The sequence below is a fragment of the Centruroides sculpturatus genome, unplaced genomic scaffold (genome assembly GCF_000671375.1).
Source record: "Centruroides sculpturatus isolate CEXI.00-Female unplaced genomic scaffold, Cexi_2.0 scaffold840, whole genome shotgun sequence".
Lineage (NCBI taxonomy): Eukaryota > Metazoa > Arthropoda > Arachnida > Scorpiones > Buthidae > Centruroides > Centruroides sculpturatus.
This window is the reverse complement of record NW_019384981.1, coordinates 211,276-238,852: the sequence shown is the minus strand read 5'-3', so window position 1 is coordinate 238,852 and position 27,577 is coordinate 211,276. Positions and strand designations below refer to the sequence as shown.

The window sequence follows — 27,577 nt, the reverse complement described above, 5'->3', positions numbered from 1 at the left end:
ATGTTGCTGTTTGATAAAACTGAATATATATATATATTTTCTAAATACAATATGATATTGTATAATGTTTATAAACATGCTTCACAAATTATTACATAGTTTTGAAATAACAATTTTTATTTTAAAATAAATAAATACATAAAAATAGTTAAAAACTTAAACATGTGCAACATTATAAGATTTTGTTCTAACATTTATTCAAATATGGTAATGAATCTATTTGGTTTCCAGCATTTATCTCAAGTGCTTTAAAAATGTAGTGCGTCGTTTTTTTTTTAATTTACAAAGATTGTTAGTTGTGTATGATCTGTCTGTGGTTTGATATTAATAAATATATTCTAACAATCTCTCATTTATTTTATCATTATATGCAATCCTAAAAAAAAAAATAATTAGTTACATATTAATGGTATATTCTTATGTTGGCATTTATTAGATTCAAAGGAGGAAATAAGTACAAAAAACAAATCATTTACTTACAAGATGCATAATCCATTAATTCTAATAAATTATCATCACCCTTTGCTTTTTCTTCATTATTGTCTGTTCCAAGATCAGCTATAATTTTATCAAGCACGTTTTGCTGAGTTGGCTAAAAAAATATTAATAAACATATTAATAATTTGAACATTCTTATGTTATGAAGAAGAATGTAATGTTTTGTTTTTCAAAATATTTATAATGCTAGCACAGAAATGCTTTTAAATGCACTCCATTTCATTGATTAACTGATAGAACAATATGATAAATTTTTTTCTGGCCATTAAAGACTGATATTCAAGAATTAAACCATAGTTCTGAAATTAAATAAGTCATCTTTAATAATATATAGCACTTTTTACTTAAATTCATAAATATTATGACTCTTCCTTTTATGAAGATCCATTGTAAATTTTTCATATTGATTTAGTTTTGAATCTTTAGTATATTTATCTGATAATTATACTGAAAACTTGTAATAAAATTTATTGAATTCATTGAAATTATTAGTACAAAAATTAGTAATTGCTGACCAAATTTCATTTGATTCTAGCACCATCACCTTTGTGCATACTTATACACAGAACAATCTTTTTATTTTCATAGAAAACTGAATAATCAATTGATATCCATAAGTAGAAAAAAAATCTCCCTCTTACAATAATGGTAATAATAATTCTTACCTTTGAAATATTAATATTTATTATTCTTTCTTCTTCTTCTATTTGTTCTTGAGCAATTACACTAAATCACAAAAATAATTTCCAATTAGCATAAATAATAATGTAAAAACAAGGTCAAATTTCCAAATCACTAATATAAAAAAATTGTCTGTGTAATAAAGCAAATTCTCTATTTAGAACGGTAAGCCTAACATACATATACATCCTTCAGTCAGTAAGTTGAAAGGGAAGTTGTAAGAAATCTATTGGAGAAAGTGTTATGCAATACCAGCTTCAAAGTATTTCCTTTCTGTAGCTTTGCACTGCTGGAAGCAGTCAGCGCAACTTTTTTTGCAACTACTTTGAGAGTAGCCATTATGGCTGCTTGAACCTTGTCAGATGTCTGGAAAAGCAACATAAGCGAGTTCACTTATGCAGTGCCCTTGCTTTCCCTACTCTTTAGTATCTGCAGACTTCTTTCTTTTCTCCAGGATGAAGGAACAGCTGAAAGGTGGACATTTCACATCTGATGAGGTTCAACAGTCATGAAGGTAGCTCAGGGTGGTTGCAAAAAATGATTTTCACGACTTCTTCTAACAGTTGTACAGATTGTAGAAGTGCATAGCTTCTGAAAATGGTATTGTGTAACTCTTACCACCTCTGTAATTTGTAAATTAATGTAAATAATTTCTTACAATCTCTGTCTCAGAAATTATTGACTGAAAGGAGTACATAGTTAATTTTAATCATTTTCACATTCAATAATTCATTGCATGATGTTGAAATTTTATCAATTTTTTTTTTTTTTTAAATCATTCCATTAACTGACCAAAGACAAAGAATGCTATATTATTTTTAATGCATATAAATATGTAAACATTCATTCTAAATGCACAATATAAATTTATTATTTAAAAGTTTTTCTGAATAAGAAAAATTTGACAAAAATATCCTTAGCTTTTATTTATTCTGTAAATTAAATTTAAAAAACACTGAATTCTGTGTAAATCTATGGATATATATCCATAGATCAAATAATTCTGTGAAAAGGATTCTCAACTTAACAGATTTGTCTTTGAACAAAGTCAGATTTAAATAAATTTTATAATTTATATTCAAGATTATAATGAAATCTGATGATTGTTTTAAGGAATATTTACTTAAAAAGATTCTAATAACTAAAAATCTGTTTTTAATAAATTTCTATTGAATCTTTACAAATGTGAATAATTAGAATTGAAGACATTTAAACAAACTGTTTAGTCAAACTACAAAAATAAGTTCTTGATGAAATGTGTAAAAATTTTCATTTAAATGGACAATTAAAGTTTATAAATATATTTAAAAGTTTTTTGTTTTAAAAATCATTACAATATATAGAAATGAAACAATATACAATAATAGAATATACAATAGAAATTCAAAGATACTAATAATTTAAAATTTCAAACATATTTCTAGCCAGCTCTAATATAAACATATAATATTAATGTGATTTCACTCATTGAAAACTAACACAAGATACTTTAAATTAATAATGAATAGTTTTTATTAAATGGAGTTCCTATTATATAAAAGGTAATCAAAGTTTATCCATAGTGATTTTAAATGTTTTAATTGTATGAATGTAACAGGTTGTGATACATTACAACAGTATTATTAGCTCTATTGATTTTACTTGCTCTAAATTTCCTGACAGTTCCAACACTTGCTTTACAGCAGATGTTGGAAGTGTCATCCATTGTTGGCCAGATACAAAGCTATTCTTCTTGTTTTCAAAAATGTCAGTGAAGGTATCTCACACACTAGACTAACACAGAACTAAGTGTACAACTACTACAGACAGACTTTTCAATTGCCCCATTTATACTTTCTGTATTATGGTAATGCTGGCTAAAAATTAGAACTGTATATATGCCTAATAGCAATGCTAAATAATCAAGTTTCTTGTTATTTTTTTCTTTTGGATATCATTTGTTAGCATATGTAATATGGAAAACATTCTTTTCACTTGCTTCCAGCTTGTAAAAGAAAATTGCTTATTATTTTCATATTGTAGAATAAGATCAAAAGAATTTTTGTTCACAAGTTTTGCTTGTTTCATAAAATATATTTGAAAACAAATAACTGGATATAGTATTATACATTAAAAAATAAATAAATCTGAGTTGCAAAAGGTGTCAATCTATTACAAAAGAATTTTATAAAGCTTTAACTTCAGATCAAAATGCTAGAAAGCAAACATGACAGCACACTCCTGTGATTAAAAAGTATTGGGAATAGTTCAATAAAACACAAGATTTGCATTTATTCATCAAAATTTATTTTGTTCCCTTTAAAGTAATCCCCTCCGATTTTAGTTCATTTATGCCTACATTTTTTCCAATCTTCAGTAGGTATGTGCTGCTTGATGATCCAGTTAACAACATATTGTATATATGATAGATCCCATAAAACCATGATGGAGCTGAAAAATTTGTAACCACCTGTACCTTTTCTATGTGCAGCTACATAAATACTTAGCTGTAAGTAACACAATGCTATAGAATATAGCAATGTTTTTTGACCTTTCTCTAATAGGAGCACCACAACTTTATCAATTAGTTATTGTGTTTTTCATACTTTCAGTAATACATGTAAGGAGTGTTATAGCATTGCTCAGAGCTGTTTGCAGTGTGATTCTGTTAATAAAAATAATTTCATTGGGACACACTGTGGTTCCTACCCTAAGTTTTCTCCAGGACTGGAGAAACATCTCTCCCCACTTGATGGCTATTTGCAGCATCTCTGAAGTGTTGTTGAAGTGCTATAACATGCCACAACCTCCCTATTGAAAACCACTACTGTATAGATTTGTTTAAATTTATGGTGATCACTTAACATATTTCTAAGAATGTATCCTCATTGTTAAACTATGCACATCTAAAGTAAATAATTTAATAATAAAATATTAAAAACAAGATACTAACTTTTCATCATTACCATTGCCAAACATACTAATGGAGAAATGGGAATCGCTTTGCACCATCTCCGATTGCGTTTTTCCTATAAGACGAGCCATTAAGTCTAATTGCTTTTGAGCATGATTATCAATTTCTCTTTCTTCTTCCTAAAAAACAAGTTTCAATTATAAAATCAATGCTTTATTTTACAAATAAAAATATATATTATATTGTAAATACAAACTTCTTCATAATTAGTTTGTGGTGATGGGATTGAATATTCAGTCCTTCCAGTATCTTTATAAGTTGTATAACTAAAACAAAAAACTAAATGTGTTATATAATTTATTATTATTTTTATATATGGTGAGTCAAAAGCCCCTTTACACTCTTTTCATTCTGAAAGCACTGAAGATATATTAATTTTGTTAATGTAGACACAACAGGAAGTTATGGGTAGGACTTTGCTGACCTTGAAAATGATATTCAATGTCATTTATGAGCAGAGGAAACAAAATTTCCAATGACAAAGTTAAAGAGCACCATTTAATTAGTCTGAAACCATTTTCTGGATTCAAAAATAAATACATTTAGGATTGCATAATTTGCAACTTTAAATTTGGAGTAAAAGAGATTTTTGTTTTACATGACCTTGAAAAGGGTGCAATGGACTACTCACCCTATATATGTATACATACAATATTTCCTTACATATTTGTTCCTAATGTTGTGCTTGGTTGATCTGGATTCATTGCATCCGAGGGTAAATAATTTCCACCATTTAAGAAAAATGTTTCCGAAAGAAGAGAAACATCAGATCCATATTCTCTGTAAACAATTTAAAATTTTTTTGTTGATTTACATCTATTTTAGTACAAGGAATTAAGTCAAAAAAGATTTTATTTATTTATTAATACCTTATAGTTCCAGGCACTTCAAAGCCATAAGGCACTGTTCCTTGAGATGGTATTTTAAACCTTGCATTTTGATGCTGTATTCCCTCTTTTATGAAAATAGAAACCTATTACATGCAAGTTTAATTTTTTATTTTGATAAATTTTTCAATGAATATTTTATACAAAATTAAAATTTATTATCTTATTGAAACAAATGACAATGATTAGATAACTTAATCTAAAAAGACAAATTACACTAGACAGATTCAATGTGATCTGTGCCATTATGTTATGAGGTCTGTTCAAAAAATACGCGGACTGACGTCATAAAACAAAATGTACTTTATGTAGAAGTTACATGTCTAGGTCCCCTTCAAAGTACTCTCCTTCCCAATGGTGTTTCCACTTGTTTAAACAGTCCTGAGGGCTGAATGGGCTGGAGCATTGTCGTAATGGAGAAACCAGTCGCCACTCCTCCACATTTCTGGCCATTTGCAATTGATGGCATCCCTCAGACGTTTCAGAACTTCAATGTAGTAAGTCTGGTTCACTGTGGAGCCTTGTGGGAGCTACTTGTGGTGAACAACACCCTCAGCATCAAAGAAAACTATCAGCATCACCTTGACATTGGATCAAACTTGGCAAGCTTTTTTGGGTTTAGGGGACCACCAACCTAAACACCGTAAGCCATGTTGAGCATAGCAAATGTTTCAGTTGCAGATTTTCAAAGTTTAACACAAAATTTCACAGTAAATTGTTGCTCCATCAGGTCATTCATTCTGAAATCTGACAAATGAAAAAATTGCACTTTACTAAAAACCCACATAGCTAATCAACAAATAAAGCCATTTCCCAATTACAGATATCTTTATCACCAGACAATCTGTACAAACCTAGCAACACCAAGAAGATTCCCCTGGAACCAACTGGAGCTGCGCAATTCAAACAGTCCACGTATTTTTTGAACAGACCTCGTAGTGTTACATTATTCTAGATATAAATAATGCATAATACAGTGTTAGTTGCTACTGCTTAAATACAGTCTTCAAAATTAATGCTACCATTTTAATGTAATTATGGATAATGTCGAGTTTCATCTGCTGTCTGCATTTGAACGTCTTGTCATCTGCTATATCTATAGGATGTGCTGTAAACAAAAATGGAAACTCCACAAAAGAGAAGGCATTTCGTGTTCTGCAGTTTGCAAAGTCGGATCACTCATCATTATGCAATATGAGTAATCTCTGGGAGATAAGAGTTCTGGCTGACACAGGAGGAGTGATGGACATGCAATGACAAACTTAGGAATAATTATTGGTCAGATATGTACCACATGAGGCAAAGTGCATGCATTGAGAAATTATAATGGGCAAATATGAAAACTCTAATGGTTTTCCAACATTTTAGTGCATGTTAAGACATTCTAGGATAATAATTATAATAATTTAAAATGGTAGCATTCTTTTTGGTATGCTTCACTGTATTATGCATTATTTATATCTAGCATAATTTAACACTACGAGGTCTGTTCAAAAAATACGTGGACTGTTTGAATTGCGCAGCTCCAGTTGGTTCCAGGGGAATCTTCTTGGTGTTGCTAGGTTTGTACAGATCGTCTGATGATAAAGATATCTGTAATTGGGAAATGGCTTTATTGTTGACTATGATATCAACAAATGGGCATCAAAGTCAAATTTTGATGATGATTCTCTCTCATTTAATGAATTTATTTTAATGTTCGTATGGTCAGTACAATGGTGCTACATTCTGATACTAGCAGTATCCTATTGCTTTATCTGTTCATTTGGTGGCTAAATGTAATTGTACATTTTTCGATTGATTGTTATCCAAAAACAAATCGGATATAAGAGGTATTTTTTGTTAGCATTTACAAAGTATTTTTGTATATTGTTAATTTTTTAACTATTTAATGATTATTTTGATATATATATATTTTGTTTTATTATTATTTTAAATCAAAAATAAATAAATTTCATTGTTAGCTTTGTGGTAGAAACTTAAATTATTCAAAAAAAGATGAAAAAAAAAATTATATATAGAAATTTAATGAATGGTGTACACAATACAGTAGTTTTTATTTTTTTAACTGATGCAGTATGTCTTGAAGAAAGATAAAGTAAGTCTGTATATGGAGTAAATGATCTAGAACAAGCTCCTGACTGTGTTTTAGATAATTTTATTTCAATTACCACATGCTGCAATTTATAAATTTTTATTTCATTGGGAGAAAATGTGGGTCTAAATGTGGTGGAAAGCTTTTGAATAAAAATGTGTTACTTTTTTCTTAAATGCTTTACTGTTAAAAATTACTTAAAGTATTTGTTCACTTGATAAATTAAAGAATATATTTAGGGATGGCTCCACACATTCAGTATTTGCTAAATTCTGAGCAAATATTTTACCAATACCAAATAATTTCGATGATTTACTTGGAACTAATATTTAGTATTTGCCATTTCCCACTCAGTATATCAGGCCAAATTGAAGGGGACAAATCAGCAATTATTCTGCAATTGGCAAATACTGAATGTGTGGAACCAACTTAATATTTAATTAATTGTTAAAATATAAGAAACACACCTTTATTGAATTATCAGTAATTACTTTACACTGAAAATCTGAATATTTCAAATTGCTCGTGTCCATGACAACATACAATACAAAAAAGACAGATATAATCAATTTTTAACACCGATTGTAGTCTTCTACCTTAGCTTTATAATTACATCAGGGCCAAAGTCTATTCTCACACATTCTATTTATGACTGAGTAGAGATTGTGCTACTAATTGCATTAATAATTTTGATCTAAATCAATGAAAATCTTTATACAGTAATTAATATAAAAAATTTATTGAACTATACAACTTATTGCAGTTTCATTGCTTAATTTATATTGTATACTATTCACAAGAAGCAATAGAAATAATACGAGCAAATATTTATTGTGACATCGTCGCAATGCCGGGCTGCAATTTTTAATGTATTTAACTTAAAATATATGCTTTCTATCTCAAATTAGTAGTGTCTTGCCCTTGTACATCATACTTTTTCTGTTAGCAATGGAGTCATGCTGGTTATCTTGCTAACTCCTTTCAGGGGTAAATTTTTGAATTGAAATAACATGACTTCCAGTGAAAATCGCAAGTTTGTATATACTTAATCGAGGCCTTGTGTCCCTAAGCTTTCCATATCTGGTCTCATGTTTTGTCTATCTAACCCCGTTATTGAGATTAAGGTAGGACAGACAGATGGATGAATGATGGTGGGAATTTATAGGTTACAATTTATTAAAATTGCAGCCCAACAATGAATAAACAATTTACTCTACATACAAAATATCCATTTTCTTTTTTTAAATATTAAACTTGTGCTTGGTTTTTTGTTTTTTTAGAAACAAATTGTTTTTCTTATATAATCCAACAACAAAAAAAAGCCAATATATTATTCTACAAATGGTTCTTGAACATGCAAAAGTTTATTTTGTGGAATATTATTATGTTGTTTTACTTTCTCAGCTGTTATTTATATAACATGGGAAAGTATTGGAATCATGTCAAATTTGGTCCTGATTCTTTTTGGAGGCAGTTGAACAAATAATATGGTATGCTGACACACAATACTGTATACAGAAATGAAATAAGAGACTCACACATCCTGTTTTCTTGTTTACTAACACTTGCATGGAAACAAAAGCACATAGGTGATCACACAGATAATTGAGAGACAGATTAGTAATTGTGTACCATATGTAGTTACTTGTAAATGTACTTCTATTGTGTGATTATAGTCTTTGTATTAGATTGGCATTAAATTATATAACAGATGGCTAAACCTTTTCATACTAGGAGCCATATATCGCATATGAAAAGTATGTGAGAGCAGCATTCTCTATGCAACCTATATATTATATGTTTTAGGGGTAGAGATCTGACTTTGGTATTATTCTTCTAAGTATGGTTATCTCAACTTATTTTGCAAAAGAAGAGTTGAAGACTAGCATTAAGTGGATTGTAAATGTCAAGATTGTAAATACTTCATAATCTTGAAGTTTATTAAAAGAAATTGTATAACTAGACGACAGCTGCAATAAGGGTCTAAAGTGCCACATGCAGCTCACAAGCCACAGTTTGGCCACTGTGATTATATAACTATAATAAATCAAATTAAGTAGTTCCTAGTCTACAAATAACATATTTTAGAGAACTTAATTTTATAATTACTCACCCTAATCCTCAAATCTTGAAAAAAATTAAGAAGTGTAAATCTTAACAATTGAAAACTGGCCAAAGGTAGGTTTTGATATGTCTAAAATAAAAAAATTTTTTAATGTATAACATAGAATAGAATATTTACATATTTGATATGCACCGACCTCCATAAGCTTGATGTTAACGAAATCAACTTGACTCGCAATATTAGGTTTTGTTATGACAAAATTGCGAATAGCATCCAGATGATTCAGAGTAATCGAAAGAAGATCTAGAGGCATAGGACACAGATACACTTGATATTTGAACACCATAGTCATCAAATCATATAACTAAAATCAATATAATAATTGAAAAGTTATATTTTTTTTATTTTAATAATAACTTTATAAAAAATTTATTTAACACCAACCTTGTCCATGCTCGGAGTATTTAATTTCATAATAGATGCATGAGCAATTTTTTCAAATAATGATCGAAGTGCACTTTTGGAATATAATTGCTGTGGCTTGAAAATTTCATCCATAAATTGTCTATCAAACATAGTCTTGACAATATCATTTACAACTAGTGGAAATAAAATAAAGTGAAAAGTATTAAAAATATATAAACAAGTTTAAAAACAATTATTTTCTATTTATACATAATACAATTTATAGAAAAAAATATTTAATAATTTATTACTAGAAAAATACAGCTTAAAATTAAACCACTCTAGGGTACCTGGGATTGAATCTGAATGGATGACTCCCAGGTATGTTGAGGCTAATACATATATTCTCATCATGGGTGCAGCCAACCCTCTGTTGTCGGCCTGGCTGAACCCATGGTAGATATTGAAAAAAATCCCTCTTAGTACCCACAGAAAGAGGGGAGAAAATATAGCTTGAAGATGATTTTAACTTGTTAAAAATGTATGTGATCTACTTTTCTCTCTAACAAATACAAATGTTTGCTTATTTATTCAAAAATTTACAAGACTGCAGTGACATTCAAGGAATAACATTCATCTTGAGTGAAATATTGTATTTCTGCTTTATGACATGCATCACATTTTTCTTGTTGATTTTTGTTTTTTGAGATATTCTCCACAGTATAATGACCATTCGGCTTATAGGACACATCCTAAATTTTAGTTACAAAAAATGCAACTTATAAAGTCAAAAATACAGTAAATAATGATGATAAAGATTACATTTGTTCGTAATTTTACTTATTTCAAAATATATTTCATCAAACAATTATATTAAAAATAACATTGTAAATTACTAAACTATTATTAAACGAAACCAAATTTATTCTGTAGAATAATTAGGAGATATACAATAGTAAAATAAAACAATGTTGCTTTGTTTTTAGTGAGACTTAAATATAACACAATAAAATTAATGATAGCTAATTTTTAAATATTAATAAGTTATGAAAATCATTAATGTTTGCCTTCTATTTACATATGCTTAACATGTTTTATGCATGGTAGTAGATGACCGAGCATTTAAGGCAACGATATTCAACAATGATGCTGCATTGACACATCGGGGGTGCTGCAAAATATAGTGATGAGCAGCAGCATAATGCTTTTCAAGTTTATAAAAAAGTAGAGATGTCACAAGAAAAAAATTACAAAGTTGGAGATGCCACTATTAGAAAAAAAGTTGAAAAACACTGGATTAAGGTGTCAGCCTACTTTTGTTTTGGAGGACTCTGGAACGCATCCAGACAGGCCAAAAAACTGCAGGAATTTCTCGGAATGGTTCGTATGTTGGGCCCTATCCCTCACCACCCAGCCGCCCTGTCTTGGGTCTAGCCAAAGTCTATGATGGTCTTTATTAAAAAAAAAAAAAGGCTCTAGTACTGACAATATGGCAATATGAAATACTCCCCAAGATTAAATCTCGAGTCTGCCACTGACCCATTATGCTACTGATACATGTACAGTACTAAACAAGTTATAAGAATTTTGGTAACATTCTCTTCTCTTCTTCTAGCTCTGAATCTTACCTAAGAATTTAAAAGAAAAACAGGAAGAAGGGATTGTAATTAATGTTATTTTTAGTATGTATCTTAGCAATATTTGTCTATGTTGACTCGGTTACCATATCAACAGCGGAAGTAACTAGGTGTGTTTAAGACAGGAAATTTATTTGAAAACTTTAAAAAAAAATTCAACACATTATCGTGGAATAAACAAAACTAGACAACGATCACAACATTATAACAGTTAATTCATTTATAATTAAATAAATTAGAGAAGAATGAACACTTACCTTTATCACCTTTGTCCTTGGGAATGTTTTGAGCTTTTAATCTTTGATCCAAAATATACATCATTTCTCCTCCAAGATTAATAACTAAAATGGGAAGAGCATTTAATGCCATTTCTGTTATAATGACTGGCCGCAGTAAGAAATGGGACAAGCAAAAATTGATTTTTCTTCCCTCTTATATTATTTATTTCATTAAAACCATAATAAGTAATCGATTACAGAAAAGTCACGTTTTATGTCAATTACATAGGGGAGGAGATTTAAAAATTTTAATTTGTCTGGCAACAACGTAAATATTTATTTATTTTTTTAATTATATAAAACAAATAAAGTATTTTATAAAATATTGATAATAATATAAATAAATTTTATTTATTTTAATAAATAATTTTATAATCATAATTTCGTTTTAGTTTCTATTTCTAGTTTAGTATTTCTTTATGTCTATGACATATTTGGGTGCTTTTATGTATATAATATATTATTATTATGTGGTTTTATATTTGGATAATTAATATATTAATTATAGCAATTGAAATCTTTTAAAAAAATTATTTTAAAATTGTTGTAAATAATTAATTTTACGCCAGGGGGAGTCGTTACGCTGCGTTAAAGGTCAGACGCGTGGTGTGTGTGTGAAACTCGTGTGTTGAAATCGATTAATAAAATGGCCAGTATTCTATTTTCTTCCTTTCGAAAAGTTATGGTTCCGACTGTTAGAATGGCACGATGTTTACACGTAAGTTCGAAATTAATGGCGGCGAAAGTTCAACAGAGTGCTCCGAATTTTAAAGGAATGGCAGTTGTAGATAAGCAGTTTAAAGAGGTTCAATTAGCAGATTATAAAGGGAAATATTTAGTTTTGTTCTTCTACCCTTTAGACTTTACCTTCGTCTGTCCTACGGAAATTATAGCATTTAACGATAGAGCAAAAGAATTTAAAGCTCTCAATACCGAGTTAGTAGCTGTCTCCACAGATTCACATTTCAGTCATTTGGCATGGGTTAACACTCCCAGAAAGCAAGGTGGACTGGGTGACATGACAATACCATTATTATCCGATTTTACTAAAAGTATAGCAAGCGATTATGGAGTTCTTTTGGAAGATTCTGGAATAGCATTGAGAGGACTGTTCGTCATTGATCCAAAGGGAATTGTTCGACAGATTATTGTCAACGATCTTCCTGTTGGAAGATCCGTAGACGAAGTTCTGAGACTTGTCAAGGCGTTGCAGTTTGTGGAGAAGCATGGAGAAGTTTGTCCCGCCAACTGGAAACCTGATTCTCCTACTATTAAGCCGGATCCAGAAAAGTCAAAAGAATATTTCGAAAAAGTCAATTAATAAATATACTGACTATTTATAATTAGCCTTAAAAGTTTTCTATGGTAACAGTAAACATGATTATATAAGAGTGTAAAGAGCCCGAATATTATAGATACACGTCCTGTGTTACTGATTGTTATCCCTTGTATATTATAAATACTCGTTCTATGTTATCCCTGTATTTGAGTTACGTAAGAATTGATATCTTAAATTTTATGAGTAAGGTTATAAATCCTTTAGAATTTTGTTTATAATTCAATAAAGTTATATTTCAAACTGTTCTGTTTGATATTTAATTATAATTTTGTAAACGAGGTTTTATTATTTTTCAACACTGGAATGGTGCTTTGCCTGGTAGAGCGGCTTTAATACAGTGAGATGAGCAAGCTAACGATAGTCTATTTCAAATGAAACGAGCTGTGTCATTGGTTTATTCGACTGCAGTAAAGCCAATTGATAAGTTAACGCGCCAATTTAACAAAACGGCAAAACATTTCTACATAAATTCGATATTGCTTTGTACCAGATACTTTCATGCGTATCATTCTTTAACAGAAAAGTAACGAATGGCTAAGATGGCAGCCTATCGCTCTGGGACAGCATATCGCCTGGACAGATCGAAACCCTCCCAGGAATTTTTCGGATTGATCCGTCCGAAATTATTGTACTGTACCTCGTCTTTCATCTGGCCGGCCAGTCATTGGCTTGGCCGAATTCAAAATGAGCTTTCTAGAAAAAATGCCCTGTTAGTGATCATAGGGCGGAAAGAGTTAATTAAAAGTAAAACCAGAAAATTAATGAACTTATTTTTCTAAATTGTATGTTTTATCTTGTAAGAATACTAATAAAAGTAAAGCAGCTGAATATATCTTAAGATTTATAATTGCGAAATATTAGATCGTGGTAGGTGATTAAACCAGGATATCAAGTATCTGGCTCTCCAATCGAAAAACTCGAGTTTTGTGTATTGGAAAAACCTCCCCTATTATGGACTTGACCCTTTGATAACAAAAACTCCCATTTAGTATCCATAAGATGAAAAAACTGCAATTAAAAAAGTAAATGAGAAATACTTTTGAATGGAATGTTCCAATCGCTTTCCTATTGTAATTAAACATAGCATCGCACCTAAGTTAATCGACGAATGAGTGTATTATTTCGTACGTTCGTTCGGCTCTAAAGTCAAATAGTAAATGATACAACAGCATTTAACTCAATCCAAAGGATAATGAAAATGAAATTGTGTTCGGGAAAGCAATAATTTTTTTAGTACAGTAAGTACAATTTAAAAGGCTCTCTAAGTGCCCACAGGGTATCGGCCGGATGGCCGAGTGGTCAAGATGGAAGTTTACCGCTCTAGGGGATCCGGAACGAGTCGAAAAAGCTCCAAAAAATTTCTAGGTGGTGGTCTGTCCTTCAACAATTGGCCGCCCTATTGTGAGTTTAGCCGAACCCATAACGGGCTTGCTAAAAGTTGCCCTGTTATTGCCTACAGGGCGGAAACAGTTAAAAAAAAAAAGTTTAATTTTTAAATACAGTAGACGAAGAATAAAAGTTATATTATTACTATCAATTTAACAAAATTTATTTTTATCGCTAAATTATAATTAAACTTTAAATATAAATAGAAATCATTAATTATAAAAAAAAAAAAAGCGATATTCGCAAAACATTTCTGAGATGGCGCTGTTGGTGCCAGACGACAACGTTTGACAAAAGCAGGTAGCAAATATTTTTTTTTATAAATTTGTTTAAAATTTTTTTTTATTTCGAATGAAAAGTTTCGAAGAAGTTAAACGAATTTATAAATTCGTATTGCATATTTGCTTGATTATCAATAAATATCGAAATCTATGAAATAATTTACAAGTTTTATGATAAATTGCCATCATTTATTTACTGTAAATTAAAATTCATATTTTCAGCTTTAAGTCTTGATTGCATTGATTTTTTCCACTTCAGACTATTTAAATACCTTTAAAAAATGAAATAAATAAACAATTTATTCATTCATTTCTAATTTGTGTAATAATAAATTCATTTCTGTTTTACGCATTCAAAGAAAGTGTTATGTACGAGGATTTTGTCTAGCCCACTGGTGGCCGAGTGGATGAAGCCGCCAAATGCCAGTTGTGGGTCATACCCTGCCGATGGGGCAGCCCATGACCAGCGTTGGGGTTGTGGGCCATCCTGTGGGGAACAGACTCCTACTTGGATGTTACGCAAATGAAGAAAATGGATTTTCTTCATTTGCGTAACATCCGAGTAGGAGTCGGTTTCCTATAGAAAGTCCTCCCAGGAGGCACTGTATCATCTGTGCTGTGCTGCCTTAAACCAGCCCACAATACTATTACTCAAATGTTCAAAAATGCAGTATAATTTTAATTTTTAGATGTTTTTGGTTATCTAAAACAATCTCCTGGACAAATAAACAAATTTCAATTTAAAAAGAACAACAAAAGCTGGAATGTCCTCCAAAACAAGATAATTTTGAATATTAATGTTTTAAAACAAAAAAACAATTTAATATATTTAGAACTCCAATGAGCATTTAAATTTTTGATGTTCTAGAACATTAATATCCAAAATCAACTTGTTCCAGAGGGCATTCCAGTTTTTGTTGTTCTTTATAAGTGAAATTTGTTTATTTCTGTTCTGAAGGAGATTGTTTTAGAGGACCAAAAAAACATCTAAAAATTAAAGTTATACTGCATTTTTGAACATTTGATAGTAATAATATGGTTTATGACAAGTGCAGTTTTCACAAAAGTTAAACCAATCTAATGCAATGTCTTACATCTTACTCTATAGCTATTCTCTATGCCTTTTTCCTGTCCTCTTGTCACATGTTTATATCCAAAATATTATTTGTTTGGCACTTATCTAGGGCGGTCAAGATTAGAGAGGCAAAATATGAGAGTACATATAATAGAAAAGATGAAAGATGTTTTCAGAGGGAAAGATATAATTTATATAATTTGCAATTAAATACAAAACTGAATTATAGATGATTAAAAATATACATTAGAAATTGTTATCCTTTTGGTTCATAGATTTTCATATCCAAAAGTGTAGTATACATCTGTAGAACAGTGTTGACATAATTAAAATTCAACCTTTGAAATTCTAATGAGAAGTTGTTTACAATAAAAACATTTTTGATTGGATTGAGTGGTCATCTTCAGTTACTGAACATTTAAATATACAGTTATAACGAGGAAGAAATTACACCTCAATACAAAATTTCCAGCAAAGAAATTCAATATTTTAATGTTTTCGGCCACTATATCATATTCACTAAAATCAGCTTAGATTTTGTTACAACATGAAAATAAAATATGAATTTATGGACATACAGGTTCTGGAAAGGACATACATATGTCTGAAAAGTTATTGTGCATTAGAAATGATTTAAGTAAAATTTTAATAAAAGTGAAGTTTTACATTAAAATTGCAGTTTCTCCTACAACAAATTCCAGAAACATTCTCCAGAGGTCACAAAATCTGGGGGGGTGAGTTCTGGTGACCAAGCAAGCCAGATACCATGGGAGATTATGTATTTGGCAAAGTTTTCCAAAAACAGAATATCCACAAGGTAGTAGTAACACCATCTGCTACAAAGTGGAAACACAGGATGAGTGACTTATGGGTCTTGTATGCATTGCCATACGTATAACTTTAATGTCTCAAATTTCTCGCTGCCAGTAACTTGGACACCCTTTATTTGTGTTTTCTAGCAAGACAGACTATAATTTGTGCTATAAATTAACATGTTTTATATTGAAATTCTATACAGTGAGTTATGTTTAAATGAGCAATATATAATTTTAGAATTTTTATACGTGAAATGTTTAAATATTTCTATTTAATTTTTTAGGGATAATGATGAAAGATACAGAAAATACTAATTCGCCACTTCAAGTGGGTGATATATTAGCCGAATTCTTTGCAAAAAAAATGGACCAAATGACAGATATCAAAGCAAATGTAGAAACAAATGAAAACAGTAGTAGTAATGATAGCAAATATAGTTATGTTGAGAAGAAAAAGAAAAGAGAAAGGAAAAGTAAAAAGAGAAAGCATAAACATAAAAGATCAAGAAGGAAAAAAAGTAAACACTCAAGTGAAAGTCATCGAAAACATAAAGTGAGTTGGTTTATTTATTTATTATAAAACAAATAATAGATTAAATAAATTTTTATGTAATTGTTAACTGTTATAGCAATACTTCATTTGACATTAAAGAATGTATTTCAGATGTTTTTAAAAAATTGAATACATCTGAAATATAAGGATATCCAATAAAATATGGATAATTCATATTTAATATTTACAGTAACTAAATATTTGGATAATCATATATAAAATCAAATCTGACATATGTTAATAATCAAGTAATATAACTGGATTCTTATTGGGCTATAATAAGCTTATGGTTATAACTTTGATTATGAATTTAAATTTTTCACAGTGTAAATTGTTTAACTAAATTTTTCAGAGATAAAGTTAGCTTTTATTTATGGTGATAAGTGATTTCTTGATATAAATTACTTCAAAAATAACAATAGCTTTCTTAATTATAATAATTTGACATAAAATAAAAATAGAGGTGGTACTTCAAAAAACTTCAACTTCAAATGCTAAATCTAATAAAAATTCACTTTGGAGTTCAAACAATGTTCAAAGTTCAAACCACATATGCAGTGAAAAAATTGCTCAAAACGCAAACACCATCTATTATGCACCCATGCTTGTATCTTTACAGCAGTGTTTCCCGACCTTTTTTTACTATGCCCCACCTAAGCCTTTCTAAAATTCTTATGCCCCCCCTAACATATACAGCAGTTATACGGTTAACTTAAACTCTGGATGAGTTCATTTTTGAATTGCCCCCCTTAACAATCAAATTGTCCCCCTGTGGGGCGTGGGTCCCACGTTGGGAAACACTGCTTTACAGTGCATTTTTCACTTCATTTTTGGTGTGTTATTTGCCAATTTTTAACAATTTTGTCCTGTAATTTTTGTTTGTTGACAGCTTTTGAGCACCACATATATTTTAAATACTTTATACCAGTGGCATTCTGTTACATTTGATGATAAGGAAACTGTGTTTCCATAAAAATTTTAAAAATACTGGAAATGACAGAAATGAACAGTTTATTTATTTTTATTCTAAAATAAATAATTGGAATGAAACAAAGATATAAAAACTTGTTTTTATTATTTTTTTTAAACTAACTACAGTATATTCAGCAATTTTTTTCTGCAAAGTTGTTAATTATTTTATCATAAAAATTGCTTGTTGTTAATTCCTTCAAAGTATTGAAAAGATCTTTTGCTATTGAAAGCAACGCTAGTGACGACAATCTTTCCTCTAACTGAGTGTTCCTTGCCAATGTGTCAATTTGCTTTGTGGCTGAAAAATTGTGCTCAACAGATGCACTTGTAAATGCCTGTAATCTGGCTGCTTTCCATGATTCAAATATTTTTGCTATGGAAGCTGTCCCATAGTCGACAATACAGCGCTTCCATTGGGAATATGCATATACAAATTTATATTTGAATATACAATAGCAATCTTATCATTGTTTTTCACATGTATAGAAATTTGTAATAAAATACATAATGCAGTTATAATAAAATATTAATTTTAAGTAATTCAAAGTATGTCAAAATGTGAAAATAATCGCACAATATGTATTTATATTTTAGAAAATACAAGGGAAGCGGCATTTCCATGGCTTCCATGGATGGCATGCCACTGCTTTATACATATCACAAAGCCCAATGTATTAATAATAAACCAAACAATCACTAATTAATTGGGCTAATTAAGTGCTATTATTAATGATTAACTATTAAGTAATTTGGTATTTGAGGTAAGCATTAGGTGCCAGCATTAGTAAATAGTATAGTTATTAAATTTAATAACTATACTATTTACTAATTAATTTAGAATATCCTGGAAGAAAAGAATCGGCCTGAAGCAGGAATCAAACCCGCAACTTCCTTTTACTGTGCAGGACCGATTGCATTACCAGTTATGATACCCAAACCTCGAGCGACCCTTTGCTCCCAGACATATTTAATTATCGGCTTAATTACTAAATTAATTACTAAGTAGTATAGTTATTAAATTTAATAAGAGATGGCACCTAATGTTTATCTCAAGTACCAATAGTTAATCATTAATAATAGCACATAATTAGCTCAGTTAATTACAGTGATAGTTTTGTTTATTAAATCCTTTAGTTCAAAATTTCTCTGAACAGAACTTTTTAAACCACATTTGACATGTAAGAAGCTTAGGAGCATCTTTCCCATAGACATTACAAATTTTTTTTACTGTTTGTATGGTGTTATATCCTGTCTGAAATTCATAAAACATAATATGCCTGATACAGATAAAAATAGTTTTATCTGAAGACATTTCAATTTGATTTATTCAAACAAAATGTGAAGTAAAAAAATTTAAATAAGCTTCTAAACAAAGAATACAATCTCATATTAGCAATAATGCTTTAAATTTCACAATTATTATAATAAAATGACACATGTTAAGTAATAACAGCTGTTAAAAATATGCAAAAACTTTTTGTTCCATCCAATATAATCTTTACTTATTAACCATGGCATCTGAGAAGTGTGTAAAAGCAATGAAGCCTAAGAGGAAGTAATATCGACAATTGAGATGAAAAATAAAAAGGAAAAGTATCATGAAGCATGAAAGCCATACACTTGTGGCAGATTCGGAGACTGTGTTTAAAATGCTGAAGTCGGCGGTGTATGACCAGTATATGCAATTTTCATTTTATTATATAGTATTTATGTACAGTAATACCCTGAACTTATGCGATAGGTGGGACCGAGCGATAACCGCGTAAGTCGGGGTATAATTTCGCATATAAATACATACAAATAATTTTTAATTGGGGCCGGAGACTAAAGAAAACAATAATTTAGAAAAAAAATCTTAGATAATATGTATGTATAATATATTATATTATACAATTTTTCACAATTACTTGATTATCACACCATAATTTTAACATTGTTTCCAACTCAGCAATAATACCATGACGTTTACGAATGACGCTTGAATTTAAAGATTGAGCATTTTTCACAGCTTCAAAAAATTTTTTTATACCTTTTATAATTGTTCTGACTGTTGATTTCGGTAGATCAAACTTCTTTGCCAATTCACAAATTTTCATTTTTGTATCGAAGTCTTTATTAATGTTAATTTTACATTCCGAAGATAAAGTTTTTCTTTTCTTGTTTGATGCAGAAGAATCAGTTCTACTTCGTTTGGATGACATAGTAGAGTCTCTCAAGTCTCTGTAGATATAACAAACACAGAAATAAATAACACAAAATGAATTGTAGCTATATGTCGATTCTGTGGGATATGTTCAAACATGTAAGATGAACAGTAGTGTGAGGGGGAGTGAATAATCAAGAGTTGTATGGTGCTCAAACAAAAGACAAATCAACGAGATTTGAAAATCGCCTAACTCTGGGTTCGCGTAATTCGGGGTAGCATAAGTTGAGGTATTACTGTATATTATTTTTATTTTCATGTTTTAATTTATTATTAGGACATTTAATCATGTTACTTTTACCTTAAATTATGTGCATTTGTTGTTTTAAGTTTATCAAAATGGGTATTGTGTAGGGTCAGGGAATGGATTAATTCACTTTCCATTATTTCTAATGGAAAAAATTGATTTGGAGTTCAAACAGCTTCCTGGAGTGAACTAAATTTGAAGTACAAGACACAATTTTAAGTTATTATTTATTATTGGAAATTCTTTTTTAAAGCAACTTTAGAAAAAATCTTATTTATAGAATATAATTTCAGAATGATTCAGTGATATTGTACTACTATTAAAGTTTTTCATGTGATTCTTTGAATGATTATTTTTTCATTTATTTGCTTTTTTCACCCTGTGGCCACTAAGATCACAATACTTTTTCATACCCATCATGAGTTTGGCAAAGTCCACAAGGGACAGTTGGGGTGAGGAACAGGACAGATCATCCATGAAAAATTTCTGGAGTTTTTCAATTGGTTTTAAAGTTAATAATAAAAAAGCATGATAAAATCTATAATCCCAATGATACTGATAACACTGTTGAATTTCCAGATACACAAACAATCTAGACTCTAAAACTGTTAATTCTTTGATAATGTTCTTGTTCTATCTTTATACACACAATGTGTGTAGATTTTCTAATATTATATATAATCTTATCTATTTTGATAATATTGTTTTATTCTTTTATTTATGTTATCATATACAACTAAATACAATTTATCAAAAGTTATTTTTGGATTAAAAAAAATTATCATTTTTATTTTTTATTGATTGATAAAGAATAAGAGATTTGAATAATGTTTCGTTTTTTTCTTGTATACAGAGATTTGAATAATAGCAATTAAATTTACAATAATTGTTGCCCTTTCTGTCTTTTTTAAGTTCCTTTGATGATGGAAACAAAAAAAGTCCCAGTGAATTCTTCTTATACAGCACTTGGTATTTTTTAGTAAATAGATTTTGTAATTTTAGAACATAAAATGAGTCGCCAACCTATGGCTTGGGCCAAATATGGCTCTCCCAAAGCTTATTTATTTAGTCTGCATAGTTTGTTTTCATTGACATGTTTTATCATCAACGTTCAAACTAATTTAAATGATAAACTTTTAGAATGTTTAAAATTTTTGTATTTATGTTAACTTTTATTTATTTGTGAAAGGCTTAAAATTTTGAATCATTCTAATGATATTGTAAATAAAATATATTTTAGAACAGAGCTTACACCGAGTTTGAAATATCGGTCTAGACTCTGTCACAGATTGTACAGTACCTTTCTTGAAGAGGGATTGGCAATAGTTTTGATCCAAAATGCATTTAAATAAAATATCTGAGAATTAATCGTCTTCTGAATAATTCTTGAACTCGGGTGAATGTTGGATTCAAAGATAGTAACATTTCAGTTTATTCATCCAAAGGACTCCTTTTAGGTGGTTATAAAAGTGACTAATTATATCCAGCAAATATTGCCAATTTTAGCTTCGTATTAAAGGATTTAATCTGTTCTTGTGAGAGTTTAGAGATTTTAGTGTGACATTGCAGCTTTAAATCCACATGAATTGAATGTTGAATTGAAATTATAATGATAATTGTGGAATGAGTAACTATACAGAAAGTTAGTCTAGTTTTTTATGGCAGCAATGGCATGAGCTATAGTCAAACGTAAATAAACTTTTGAGTTATTGTTATGTTGTTTGTGTTTATTATGTTTAACACTTAATTGTTACAGATACTATGCCAAGTTACATTGCTTTGAGAATATATATTGAAGCAGTGAAAATCTCTTTAATATATAAAAATATTTTTGCTTTAGTATTAATAGTGTAGTTACTAAGAGTATATTGCTAAAAGGAATTCAAATGTGTACTGTATGTTTATCAACATTCTGATTATACTCAATCTCATATACTTCTTCCAGCAATACTGTATTAGAAACAGTTTGGAAAGTGTGAAATTGATTATTGTTAGGATAAGTTCCAGCTTTGAATGACACATCATTCTGATTTATTAACTGAGTTGTTCTAAGCCAAGGATGGTCAGATATTTATCCAAAAACACTTCTTTTATTAAAAGTATTGGCTACTTGAGCTAAGCACTTATTTCATTAATTTTTTTATAATTGTATTTGTGAGGCTGGGACGTCACCCCCACCAGATGGGAATTGGCTGTCAAGCTAAAGCCAATAAATTGGTGACTTATTTTGTAAACAGGACTGGTGTAACTGAGGAATGGGGTGTGAGACAATTTAATTGTCATATTCTGGACCTAATTGACAGATCTGTGATTGTACATCATGAGAATGAGAGAGGGATTGTCCGCCGGGGTAACTTTGGACAGTCACCTTACCGAAAGTTCAAAGTGGGACCTGCTGACACTCCTGTGGAGGGGGCAGCGTCTGGGACAGAAAATACACATTAGAGTAAAATTTATGGGATCATCATCTGGGGAAGGGCTTGACCCAACTCCAGAGGAAAACGGCCCAGATGGGGATGTTTGGTGACCCCGCGGTTCGAATTGCATTCCTAGCAACAGACCAGGGCCCAATAGAATTACAGAGGACCATCATTCGGACCAACCAAAACCTCAGGATTTCGGAAAAAAAAGGTCATAAAAGTCCGAGGTCCCAAAGACGTGAGGAGGTTTTGCGAGGTTAAGATAGAGAATGCTAGTCCCAGAGACTCAGACCAGGATTACCAAAGGACAAAGGACCCACATCTCTGGAAACCAGGACGAAAGGGACTAGGGACCCAACTTCCCAGCGGTGACTACTCTCTATCACTCCATTCTCCACTACTACATCAGAAACAAACTTCCTCTTCTTATCCCTTTTTCGTGGGTGTGAACAATCGACAGCATCAAGAGAACTTTCCAGGGTGCTTTTTGTTGATTTGGAGTGCCTGATGACAGACCATTGTTTCTATTGTAAGCATGTTTTTATGGAAATAAACATGGTATAATTTGTAAATTCGGTCTCTGTGTGGATCTCTCTGCGTCCAGCAAACCATTACCCCCATATGTAAAAAGGCTTTCTTGCATCATCCTAACAGATTGTGGGCAAAGCAAGGGTTGTAACCTTTAACCTCAAGGTCAACTCCTATGTGAATAAAGGTCGGAAAACTCACATATTGTATAATTGCATACATGAAGTATATGTTGTAAAGACTAATATGTATAAATGGCAAAATAAAGATGACGACTGGCTTAGATGGTCATTCCTGTCAGGATTGAAAGAGATAATTAGTATTACTAGTCGACACTACTGTCTTAAGGCTAATGCACAAGGGTAGAAAAATCAATATAACAATCAGTGCCAATGACTTTTTATTTCAATTATCTCTTAGGATCTTTAAAGTTGAGGTGGTTAGTTAATCCTACTGTTATAATTTTGTTACTAGTGCATTGGCTGTAAGATTTTGGAAATGGATGTTGGATGACGACAAATGAAGTATTGCTATAATTAATATATTTATTGATTGAATTAATAAATAAAATGTCATTTAATTTATATTTGTATTTAAAGAGAAATTATTTTTAATTATAGAGTAGAAAAAGAAAGCACAGTGATCAAAATGAAGAAAAACATAGTAATAAAAGGAGTAAATTAGATATTAGTGATTCAGATAATTTAAAAAAAGCAAACTCTTTATGTGTAACTAATGCTTCTCACACAAGTAAAAATGTCTTAAGTCCGAAATCTGATCAGGTTCCTGTTACTCAGACAATAAGTAAAGAAGTTAATATTTCAGAGCAAAAAAAGGACAACGATTGTGTTAAATCTAAAACAAGTGATTTGACAAAAACTTCTAACGATTTAAATAATGGAGACATTAATTTATCTGAAACAGCAAACGTTCAAAACAAAGTAGAAAAGAGTAAGCTATCATCTGATCATCTAAATATAATTAATACAATCTTAATGGATTCGATAAACAGTAATAATTCTATGATTAAAAAAGAAAAGGAAGATAATGATATTAAGCCAAAAGCTCTAAAAGAGAAACAAGCAATAGTTTCATTAGATTATTTTAACAGTAGCTCTTCGGATGATAAAACAGAAGAAGAAATTTCTAATGTAAAAGAAGATAAATCCAGTGATACAAGTAAAAAGACAGTAGAAGATTCGAAAATCCAATCCGAAACTATTGTTGAAAAGAATTCAAAACCAGTAGAGGAATCATCTTTGTCAGATGTAAAGAAAACTAATAACGTCAATGAAAAGTCAAAAGAAGACTCTAAACAGACATCATCAAAATCTAAAGGAAAAATTGTAATTAAAGATCTAAAGTCTATTCAGATACCTCAGAAACTGGAGCAAGAAAAACCTGAAAAAGTTGATAGTTTGGAAGAAGGTGAAATCACTTCTAATACCGAGAAAACTTCACTTTCGTGTTCCTTCGAAGAATCATCTGGGGAAATTTCAGACACTCCTAAAGAAAAGAAGGTTAAGAAAAAGAAAGAAAAATACAGACATAAAAAGAAAAAGAAAAAGGTGTCAAAAAAACATAGAAGAAGTAGAAGTAAGAGTCAAGATAAAGAAAGGTAATTTTCAACTTTTCGACTTTTAATTAATGTTATTATTAGAATAAATGTTTTTTCTTTAACCATTGGCAGATTGTATTGATATACAAGTAGATAGAAGCAGTAATTTAAGCTAAATATCATTAATAAATAATGTTCTTATTTATATTTAATATTAATATAAAGCAGAATATACAGGGTGTTCATTTTAACATTTATCTAGGTACAAAAGAGACCTTTCCAGCGTTGCATGATAATATATATAGCCTATGGTGCAATAGTTTCACTGCAATGTTTACAGTAAAATAAATTACAGTATTTACTCAAATAATGTGCACATTTTATTCCAAAAACTCATGACAAAAAGTTAGGATGTATGGTTTATTCAAAACAAATTTGATGATGCAACTGACAAAGCCTAGGGTGCTTTGAGTTATTAATTAACTGGATGATTTTATATATGTACTACACGTCTCAAAGTTTGATGAGTTAATATAATAATCCAACAATTGCCTAAATATTTGGACTATAATATGCCTATAATCAAATAATACAAATAAATTCAGTACTAGAGGTAAGTAAGCATTTTTTTTTTTAAATTTTGAACCTTCTGAAAGAAAATAACTGATCCAGGGCAGGACTTAAACCTGCAGGCTCCACTTGCCATATGGTGCACTACCAGTTTCTTCCAGAAGGTTCTAAATTATTTATTAAAATTATAATTATTAATTTATTAATAGATAAGAGATGGCACCTAATGCTTACCTCTAGTACCAAATTTATTTGTATTAATTATTTGATTATAGCCATATTATAGCCCGAATATTTAAGTGATTGTTGGATTATTATATTAACTCATCAGACTTTGAGATGTGTAGTACAGGTAACCCCATATAGCACAGCACTTCTGTAGCACGGATTCACTCTAACACAGTTCAAGAATTGGGTAAAACTTCTTGTACAACATGAAATGTACTGTACAGTAATAAAAACTATTAAAAGCAAACTTTATCTAATTTGAAATTAGGGAGATCCCCGTACAACAGTTCAATAAATGTGATAAAGCTTTTAAGTGCGAAAGATACCTCATTTAACATTTTTCATTCGAGCGCATACATACTATCAGATTTTTCTGCATAATTTTCATGAACTATTAGTACTTAAGTATGTAAATTTTCTTTTCCCGCCTTCTGTCGATACATGTGGTTCTTCTCAAAACTTGTTTCAGTGTTGCCAGATCTTGACGCTTCTGCTTTTGTGTTGCCAGATGTTTATCCCTTATTCCATACTTGCTTTATTCTTCATAAATGCTTAGCACCATATAAGGAAATTTATAAAGATCTTTTAACTAAAAGCAAGCAATCTAAAATAGCATATTTTTTGCAAAAGGTAGAGCATGGATCTGAAGATAATGCAGAAAAATGCTCAGAGGATAAGGATATTTTGCCAAAAAGAAAATGCCCTCGGTTAATAGTGCTTAGTGATGATGAAGAAAACATTGTTTAATTTACATTAATATGTATGGTATCACTTAAGAAAATTTTAATAAAGATATTTATCTTAATTATGAAAATATAATAGCATGTTTTTTAATTTTTGGAACCTAACCCCTCCTTTTCATATTAGTTCTTTGTTTCATATAGCATGGATTCGCATAACATGGCAATTTTTTGGAACATAACTCCCGTGTTATACGGGGGTTACCTGTATGTATATATATATATATATATACATACACATACATACAAGATATGTGACAATTTAATGGCTGCATAGTGTCGCCTGTGACATAATTGTATCGAAATGACATGTGCATTCATGTGTGAACTAATAAGTGTGTAAATTTCAAGCTGATAGAGCTAGTTAATTAGCTATTGGGAAGGTAATAGTTATCTGCATATACTCTTTGGCATAAAGATGGATGACTGAAATTTAGAGCAACATATTAATATTAAATTTTGTATGAAAAATCTGTAGATGCACTACTGAAATGTTAGTGTGAGTACTGCAGAGATTATATGATTCCATTTGAAGAAAAAGTGTGATTTGACAAGTGCATTCATCATGCCAAGTTACAGCGCATCTGTGCGATACATTCTGGCCAAAAAAGCAATTATCCAATTAGATCATCCTGCCTATTCATCTGACTTAGCTTCCTGTGATTTCTGGCTATTTCCAAAATTAAAAGCTGTGCTGAAAGGACAAAGATTTTCTAATATAACTGATATCCAACAGAATGTGAGACAACTGCTCAACAGTATTCCATAAAATGAGTTCCAGGCTTGCTTCAGAAATGGGAACACCATTTAAGTCAGTGTATAGATGCACAAGGAGTTCTTTGAAAATGACAATAGTCACTAATCTACAGTTCCACATATATATAGTTTTTAAAGGTGCATTTCAGGAATTAAATTTTCATATCTTGTATATAATACTTATTTACTTACAGTCCAGAAAAATTTTTTTACAAATAAATGTGTGTTTATATTTATCTATTTCAATAATTGTGTTGTTGCATGTTAAAAATTTTCAAATTATATATTCATTTTATAATTTTAGATTGTAAGAAAATCAAATAACGATCAAGTTTTAGTTATTGGTGCTGGTGTTACTTTGCATGAAGCATTGAAAGCTGCCGATGAACTTTCTCAAGAAGGTATTA

At 30.1% G+C, this 27,577-nt stretch overlaps 3 protein-coding genes across 3 annotated transcripts in view; 2 read left to right on the top strand and 1 right to left on the bottom strand.

Annotated features, from left to right (window-relative positions):
* Positions 1-86: 86 nt before the first annotated feature.
* On the bottom strand, positions 87-11,727 carry LOC111632793 (protein OSCP1-like). The gene is made up of 11 exons (XM_023377320.1): positions 11,479-11,727; positions 9,624-9,778; positions 9,376-9,543; positions 9,228-9,308; positions 5,002-5,105; positions 4,796-4,912; positions 4,329-4,398; positions 4,112-4,251; positions 1,164-1,224; positions 481-592; positions 87-376 (listed from the first exon to the last, which is right to left on the bottom strand). Coding segments are annotated over exons 1-11 (1,122 nt in total). The 5' UTR covers positions 11,591-11,727; the 3' UTR covers positions 87-374.
* A 348-nt stretch (positions 11,728-12,075) lies between these two features.
* On the top strand, positions 12,076-13,101 carry LOC111632794 (peroxiredoxin-2-like). Its single transcript, XM_023377322.1, has one exon. The coding sequence runs from the start codon at positions 12,146-12,148 to the stop codon at positions 12,818-12,820; it is 675 nt and encodes a 224-aa protein (XP_023233090.1). The 5' UTR covers positions 12,076-12,145; the 3' UTR covers positions 12,821-13,101.
* Positions 13,102-16,572: 3,471 nt separating this feature from the next.
* The window catches only part of LOC111632791 (altered inheritance of mitochondria protein 21-like), a 14,806-nt gene continuing 3,801 nt past the window's right edge, over positions 16,573-27,577 (top strand). The window contains exons 1-4 of the mRNA XM_023377318.1: positions 16,573-16,597; positions 16,680-16,789; positions 23,939-24,838; positions 27,475-27,571. Coding sequence (XP_023233086.1) covers positions 16,573-16,597; positions 16,680-16,789; positions 23,939-24,838; positions 27,475-27,571 — 1,132 coding nt within the window. The remainder of the gene's footprint in view (positions 16,598-16,679; positions 16,790-23,938; positions 24,839-27,474; positions 27,572-27,577) is intronic.